General features: G+C 46.1%; 1 protein-coding gene across 1 annotated transcript in view; it reads right to left on the bottom strand.

The window, feature by feature from the left end:
• The window catches only part of LOC105567531 (small conductance calcium-activated potassium channel protein), a 111,861-nt gene extending 103,443 nt beyond the window's left edge, over positions 1-8,418 (bottom strand). The window contains exons 1-3 of the mRNA XM_012022465.1: positions 8,133-8,418; positions 7,874-8,063; positions 3,275-3,545 (exon numbers count right to left, since the gene is read on the bottom strand). Of these exons, the coding sequence (XP_011877855.1) occupies positions 3,275-3,545; positions 7,874-8,063; positions 8,133-8,418 (747 nt within the window). The remainder of the gene's footprint in view (positions 1-3,274; positions 3,546-7,873; positions 8,064-8,132) is intronic.
• Between the last annotated feature and the right edge of the window lie 435 nt (positions 8,419-8,853).

The following is an 8,853-nucleotide window of genomic DNA, read 5'->3' as shown; positions in this document are numbered from 1 at the left end:
TAACCGAAATTATTAACACGCAAAATCGAAACGTTCAAGTATTGCATGATTCGCGACTTTGCAACGTAATCGAAAATATTAATTTGCAAATCACAACGCTCATTATGTCAAAAAAACAAGAAATACCTAATTTTGTCTTCTCCCAAATACGATTCAACTTTGACATTGCAATATTGGGAATAACCGAAAATATTAACAGGCAAAATCGGAACGTTCAAGTATTGCGAAAACATAAAAAGAATTTTTTTTTCCAAAGGCTGCTCGGCTAGGCAAATTTTCGTTAGAGAACACGAGTCGTCAGTAACAAGTTCTTAACTGTGTAAGCTTTGTCAGATAACAAATTAATAAAATTCAGAAGGCTCTGCTGTGGTCAGCACAGATAATTTTGTCAGACAATTTTTTACAATAAATGAAAAATATTAGGGGTAAGTTTGGCAAATACGTGGTCTAGAAAGGATTAAGGCGCCGCGAACTAAGCTCGGTAATCCCTTCAAGAGGGTTGTTTTTGCAACGACTGCCATCTGTATCGCGCGAGGACTCTACGACGGGGCAAAAAATCCGGCAAGCAACGTATCGAACGTCGAGCAAACGCGACGGCTGTGTTCTCCGCCGGTATTATGTGACCATTTAAGGGTAGTTCACCACTCCGCTATTTCCACCCTCCGCCAGATGGCGGAAGGCGAGTTCCATCGATAAGGGGTCACTTTGTGGACTTTGTATCTTCGGTGGCAAGTATTTAACTCGTCGCGTTAACCGTACATCGAGAGATATCTAGGTGCAAAAATCCTGAGTGTGTACGCACTATTAAAGGACCTCCCTACCTCGTCCGAGTCTCAAAATCCTTGCTTCCCTGAGTCCCTAAATTTTCGCTCCTCTTTACGAATATGTTCGCGAGACTGACGTATTTCTGTCACGCCAAATATAATGAAAGTCAGGATTTGTAAAGTTCAGCGAACCCTTCAATAATTTAACTCTCCAAATCGCTGAATTGTCAAATCTACGAATCTCTACAAGCTTTTAAACAAAATTCTCCTGACTCTCGAATCCAGAGATCCGTGAATTAACAATTTTGCGCATCCATCTGGGTCTTCGGACGAAGACTGAAATCCGCTGCGAAACGATACAACAGCGACCGCACGTGGGAACTTATAAAAAAAAGCGACCTAATGAATCAAAACGAAACCTCGACAAACAACCCTTGCCGCATGCCGTGACAAGTCGTCAAGCCTCCAACGGATAACGACGAGCTCAGAATGGAAAAAGCCGCTACGGGTCTCTTTTTATGACGGAAGCAACGCAAATTCGCTATCTCGTAAAATACGCTATATTTTGAGCCCACAACAAAAACCTGCTTTGAAGCACCGCGTATCTTCCCTCAGCGCGCCGCGCGCTTTTACGATTCCGCCGGGCCTACGCCGGTAAAACCCAACGACAGGGGGAGACGTGAACGAGGGGGTGGGACGCGCTGGAGAACGAAGAGGAAAAGAGATCTGTCTCCCGCAGGGAGACCGGGATGAGTTCGAACGAACGATAAAAGAGAAGCGAAATGTTACAAGACACATTCGACATATAAACGACACCACGAACACAGCCATGAACGTACGAATAGGAATGTAACGAGTGTGGAAACACCAATAAAGGAGTTGAGCAACTTGACAGTAAAACAATGATACACCAGAGGAGACGAGAACACGCAGAGGAGATGCATGCGTGGGGGAGAGAACCATGAAGAGCGACGGAGGACAAGCTGCGAGAGCGAGAGGGGAGGAGAAAGAGCGCTCGAGATCCTTGTCGCATGCTAATCATCACTTTTGCGCGCAAATTGTACTCTTTTGTCGTATTGTTACCTGACGGTTTCTCCCGAGTTAAAAAGTTGTTCGAATTTTCTCTCCGGCTTTGCGTGGTCTTTGCATTGTCTCCTCTGGTGTTCAACAAAGCCGAGAGAAATCCGAAGGAAATCTAAAGATCCACCGGGAGAAAAGGAACAACGTTAAAAAAAAATCGAAAAAATATAGAACCTCCGAGAGGAGATCGTTAGGGTGTTTCTATTGGATGTCGCTTCTAATTTACCTCCGGATGAGCGACCGAACAACAGGGAGATACTCCCTCGCGGTTCGCCCCGGCTTCCATTCGATAAAATCGTTTGCCAATTAAGCACAACCCTTTCTCCTTCCCCTCCTTCGCAGAACTAACTCCGCAGAGCGAGTGAAAACAAATGGCACACACGAGAAAAAGAGAAACAGAATGAGAGAGAGAGAGAGATGGACAAATGGAGACACGTGTGGGAGGATTCGGCGGTGCTGTGCCGGGCACAGGTGACGCCGTCCACGATGTAAGAATACCAAACTGCAGCACTGCGCGTTACGGCGACATGATAAATCAGCCATCTGCTTCCGAATTCAAACGCGAATTTCAAATTGCGAGGGATCCGTTATGCCCTGTCGCGATATGTAAATTTCTCTCGCTTGTGGCTCTGTTTTGCCTTAATAATTCACGTAATTGTATATTTATTCCGCACAGGCACACGTTTGCCCTGTTATATTATTCACCACTTGAAATGCTTGTCGAAAATTGTACCTATTGATAATAGTATTTGCCACGGAACAGAAATGATCAAAGGATCGTCATTAATTAAAGTAATCAATTGACCATCAAGTTTCGCGAGTTTTATCGATCTAGACTTGATACTCAGTGCAGATGATTGCATTAATATTCCGTAACTAACTGACTCAACTTTTATCCAAATCTTTGCTCCAAGTTACCACTTTCCCAAAAACTGGCCTGGAATACAAAACTAATTTCTTCATTTTTCAAAGTGTACAACCCAATGGAATTTGAGTAATCGAGCTATTCAAAAGATTTAGAGGAAAGTCCTCTGTCATGAGATAGGAGTCTGATATGAGAGAGTAGGTTTTAAATGTCCAAATTCAATCAAATCTTTTTTCGCTATCAAATCAATTTTCCGCCGAACAGTTTGCACTCCAAGGGCAATAAATTCACGGTGGAACCAACAGACGATGCCTATTAATTTAGCGGAAACTCCGCTATCTCATATTACGAGCCTATCTCATAATGGGGGAACTTTCCCTTATCAAAGAACACCCTCGAATAGAGCCAATGAATTTGTTTTCCTTTTCGTTTCTCGAGAAGGTAAATAGAATCCGGTCTCGATTTCAACGGACGTGTCGGCCGTTGCGGTATTCTTGCATCATGGGCGGTCGGGGTTGTGCGTCAGACTCGCGAAAGACGGCGAGACGATGAGGTCGCGGCTTACCTGCCGGAACTGTCGTATGCCGCCATTGATCCGCAGCGAGTCCGCGGCGATGCCGGCGATCCCGTCGCCGGGCTCGCGGAGCTGCCGCAGCGAGGCGGCGCTCGGTGCCGCGCCGGTGTGCAGCGGGCAGCAACAGCCGGAGCAACAACACGCGGACGCTTCCGGCTGCGAGCTCTGCCGTATTATGCGGGCGTTGGGCGACGTGGTGACCAACACCGGCGGCGGCGGCGCCTGACACGGGCAGCAGTGGTGGCCGCTCTTCACGCTCTCTCTTTGGAAACAGAAAACATCACACGTGGCTTTATGCACACATCCCCACACACACGCACACACACACACACATGCATACGTATGCGCACAGATCTCAACGTCTGAAACTCGATTTTTCCCTCTTTGCGAAATCCCAAGCGAGCGCTTCAGTCGGGAGTATTACTTGACTCGTTTACGAAGACGCTTAACTCTTTGAGGATTAACGATCCGGTCGGAACGATTTCCGAAGAAAAACTCCACTGGCGATCGACGAAATGCTGCCAATATTCGAAAATGTCGTCTCGGGAAAAAATGTACGTTCGAAAAAGTGTATATAGGTGTCTAATAGAAAGAGAGAGAGAAAAGTAACTTGTATCATGGACAAGTTTATCCACCCTTCAAAGAGTTAATGTTAAAAACTGATCGCTTGGGTTTCCGCTGTTGGAAAACTTCGCTAATTTCTGATTGTTCACTTTATTCCCGTCTGCCGGTAGACGAAAAATGAAGTTAACTTCCGTAACGAGCTTCAATATCGCGCTGCTCCCATTTCCTGTTTTCTCGACTTTTATTTTGGAGCCGTACATTAATATTGAGCCGTAAGTTAATATCTAGCCACGTTTACCCCGACGTGATTAATATCAAGCTGACATTATAAAAGAATATTAAATAGGGAGAAAAGCGAGAGGGAAACGTGATTCTAAAATATAATACCGCTGTCACGGTTGCTCTCGTGTCGTTTATAGCGTCTGAAAATTGTACGGTTGGTATAGTTTCACGGCTGGCGTGGACTATAAAGTCAAACTGATAGTCTCAAATACGTGATCCGATATTGCACATGGCCCACTCGCCCGTGGACTAATTTCACTGAAAACTGCTTCACCGCTAAATTGGTCGCGTGCAATTGGTGTCTCAAAGGTCTCTTTCGGCTACAGACGCGAGGAATAATAATTATTTCAACAAGGTATCGAATAATTTCCATATTGTAACCGAAATTACGAGTTTCCCGGCAACTGTTCGGAATTAAAATTGCGGATTAATTCTTCGTATTCCAGCAGATAACTAATAAAGCTTCAATTAATTTTGTTTATTGCATTTGCAGTTAGTTACTTCATTTTTTAATACATTTAATCCTGATGTTGTGTAATTTCAATTTTTTCCATTACATTTTAGGAGAATGTCAATTTAAAGAAAAATGTTTAAGGTGATGCTGGAGTGAGATTCTGCACTTTTTCCACCTTTTGCTCCTCTCGATTCATGAAAACATTTGTGTAATATGTGGCTTTTGTGTACAGACCGACAGTGTTCCATTAATTGGACTAAATCGGAACCTATAACTTATTCGGACAAACAAAACCCACATAATTTGTACATTATACAGATGTTTTCATGAATTGACAGTTCTGGATGCAAAAGATGCAAAAAAGTACAGAATCACTCGAGCAGCCCCTTAAGGGGGATTCTGCACTTTTTGCACCTTTTACTCTTAGAACTGTCAATTTAAGGAAACAATTGTGTAATATACAAATTATGTGACTTGTGTATAGACCGACGGTGTTCCACTATTCGGACTAAATCAGAGAACAGCATAGCATCATTGAAATTATGTTTAGAAGCCTAAAGAGAAATCTATTCACTCGAATAAAAGTTATAGGTTACCTAACCTACAACTTATTGAAGTGAATATACTTCTTGTCAGGCTTTTAAACTTAATTTCGACGACACTATGCTCTTCTCTGGTTTAGTCCGAATAGTAAGACACTGTCGGTCTGTACATATAAGTCGCATAATTTGTACATTACACAAATGTTTTCTTGAATCGACAGTTCTAAGAGAAAGAGGTGCAAAAGGTGCAGAGTCACTCCAGCATCCCCTGAAGGGATGCGATATTTCTAGGATATCCCAAATATACGAGGACGAAATTGCCAACGAAATTATCGCGCGAGATTACGGGGAACCCTCAGGTTGGACGCCTAATTCGATTTTGTCGGTGGGAATATGTTCGGCGTAGCTCTTTGTCTAAAGGCGCCTTAAGTCAAGAGCCCTCGGCTTATAAGACAGGTGGCGAGCCTGTCGTCTGGAGATATCATTAACTGTGGCGTGCACTACGACCTTCGGTTAAAACTGAAGTTCCCCGGCTTCTGAGTGGCTTCTTAGGATAACAATGGATCTTTTATTCATGACTCCCGATATACTTATTTTATGTCACAGTCATAAAGGACGTGTTTACAAAAGCATAACTTTCTTGATAAATGAACGCGATACCGCGTTCAACGGCGAGCTGCCGAAATGCGATTGCCATTCGATCTTGCGATCTGTTACGTATCTCGCGCGCCGATACGAAATCTCGCAGAACGGTTCGTCGATTCTCTTTGTTAAACTTGTTGCAGAGCGAACCTTAAGTGGGTACCTGAACGCAAAATAAACTTGAAGTAAATCTAAGTTCTTGCTATTCTTGTACCAGACCGTTTTGTAAAACTTTATCGCAATCTTTTCAATCTTATACGAGAACGTAACTGTCGATGCATTAAGCTGTATTTTTTTAATTGAAACCTACGTTCTGTATATCATCTTTCCAAGTTCTACCGCACACGAATTGCGTTTTTAATTCAACACGTGAACGCGGAGTCTGATAAAAATTTCAATGAGAATAAACGTAATATTCATGATGAATTTAACTAAGCAGCCAACAGCCATGAATGCGGTGGCGGGAAAGGTCAACGTAAAACGACAAGATTCGAGAAAGGTCAACGACGCGATTTTCACGTCGAGAATTCCTGGCAATGCCATTTTTTTATATCCTCCTACGGGCAATCCCCGGGTGTACGTTTCCCGGTCTCCGAAGGGGATGCAGGACGGCATAAAATTCTGCGGCTCAACTTTTGACCCGGTGAACGAGATCGTCCTAGAAACTCGCGGTGGCAGCGAGCGTCAGGAATTCCCCGGACCGGCGCCAAGAGGGAAAGAGAGAGCCTCTTCTGCCTGGACGATCCTCGTTCAAGGAAACAAAGGCGTCGCATTTTTCCAAGTGCGACGCATTTCTGGGAGGATGGCGATTCCCGGCGAATTGCCGGGCGCACTTAGATAAGAGTGGCCGATTCGCGAAATAGATTCTCGTCTTCTCGCGGCCTAGATAAAAATCCACGGTAAATACGGACTGCTTTGATTTCAGCTGTCCATTTCGCGCGAGGAAAATTGACGAGGGAGCCGAGATCGCGGGCATCAAGGAGCTTCCTTTTGACGCGGTATTTTCATGTAATTTCGAAATTGCAGTGCGCGGATACGTCTGCGCGACTGGACGCGCAATAATGAATATCGGAAATTTTCCATGCATGTGCCGCACCTGGGACATCATCGTCCCGGTGGTATATCGTCCGGTGAATAAATAATACGAAGAATGGCATAACGAAATCATAAGCAATATCGGGAAATACGTGGGAAACGTATTCTTGCCTCGTTTTCCTATCGAGAACCGCCCGGAACTGTCTGCTCCGATTCTGTTACGTACGAACGCGAGCTTACGACGGCCCGGCCGGACTAATGCCCGCGAAGTAGTTAAACTTTGCCAATTACGCGAGTCGAAACTTTCTATGCGTGTTTTAAAGCCGCACGACTGTCGTTTCCTTCTTTCGACACGTGCTAAGTTCTCATAGATTAGCGCTTGTCATGCGATGCAAATGTAAGTAATGCCGCGTAACAAAACGGTCGAGTTTACGCGCATAATGCCGCGACACACGCGCGAGCGAGCCCACGGTCGTCATTCACTCGGGTAAAGTTCAAGCTTTTTTCATTTCGCTCCGTTCGTTTAATAATAAACTTAACGGCTCTTTGGAAAGTTACGAATATGCGAGCCGCTCCCGGTTTCGGAAGGGTTTTCTCGATGGTCTTTTGTACACGTGATCCAAAATCTACTTACTTTTACCAGCCACGCGGATGTGTAAAACTATACGCCCGTTTCGCATTTCTGGCTAAACAGCTATGCTTTTCCCACGCAAGCGTATTAACAAACATGCGAAGCCGCGCGGTACAGCGGTTGGCTCGTGAAAAATAAATGCCACTGATATATTATATATGAGCAGCACACGAAACGACTATTTCCATATATCTATATCACTTCTATTAAATAAAAAAGAAAGGGAGGTCGTATCGAATGTTCCCTTGTGCGGTGAAGGCCACGGTACGTTTTGCATCGTGTAACGATGGGGGGAAAAAAGGGTCGAGGATCCGAACATAGAGTGCCGTATCGTATCTCGCTTTTCCTGAATTTTCATGTTTATAACAAAGCGGGAGTGATTTACCACGCAGCGTTTCTCACGCGGTCGTCGTTAATTCTGCTATTCTCATGAGACTCACCTGGAGACGCTGCGGGCCAAGTGAAGGGCCGAGGTGGGCGCAAGGGAATCCCTTCGGTCGCACCTGCATCTGTACTGATGCGACTGCCTGGACGACCGGTAGGATGTCGGCTGCGCCTGCAACTGCGACTGCTGCACCTGCGGCTGCTGGAGCTGCGGCTGCGGCTGCGGCTGCTGTTGCTGCTGCGGCTGTTGCTGCTGTTGCTGCTGCTGCTGCTGCTGCTGCTGAATCTGCGGCGGCGGCAGTAGCTGCGGCTCGCCGTCCAGCCGGCAGTGAAGCTCGATGTCCGGTACCGATCTGGTAGCCGGGTCCTCGTTGGTGCCGCTCTCCTCGGAGCCGCCGAGCCCGGACACGGACAGTTGCGGCGAGGCGACCAGGAAAGTCGCCCGATCCTGCCGCGTGAGCACCGGCTTGCCCTGAGACGCCGCGGCCACCACGACCGGCGGCGGCGGCGGCCTGCCCAGCAAAGCCGCCGTCTCCTCGTTACTCCCATAATCGGTACCGGCACCACCTTCCTGCCCGACCGCGTTGCCGTTCGTGTTCATCTCGTGCCGGCTAGTAGTCCGTTGCTACGTTACGTTGCCATCCCCTGAAACGAGAATCAGCAAGCTGGTTAACTAGACCAGATCCATCTCCGGCTGATCCGCAAATCCGGGTTATGACGTCGCGCGCGGTTTCGGGGGACCTGGACGTCCACCCTGGTCCGCGATTGATACCACAATTTTACGTGAATCCGCAGAAACGACGTTTTAATCCTCTAATCTTTTAATTCTAATCGTTAGACTTGACATTTCATTTAGTTCAATAAAGAGAGCTCAGAAAAGAAAGAAAGAGGGAGAGGGGGGTTTTTAATTCGTCAAACTTTTTGTAAGGCTGCGTCGACGGTCAGCTTTCTGTATGTTTGGTACACTCCTGCTTCGTCGCTCATTCCACTTCCGAACTGCGAAATTGGGGATTCGAAGGGCCGAGAGCGCATCGAC

Source organism: Vollenhovia emeryi, unplaced genomic scaffold (assembly GCF_000949405.1).
Source record: "Vollenhovia emeryi isolate VEMERY1.0 unplaced genomic scaffold, V.emery_V1.0 DF939137.1, whole genome shotgun sequence".
Lineage (NCBI taxonomy): Eukaryota > Metazoa > Arthropoda > Insecta > Hymenoptera > Formicidae > Vollenhovia > Vollenhovia emeryi.
Note: the sequence above shows the minus strand (reverse complement) of the source record. Positions and strands in the feature narration are given on the sequence as shown.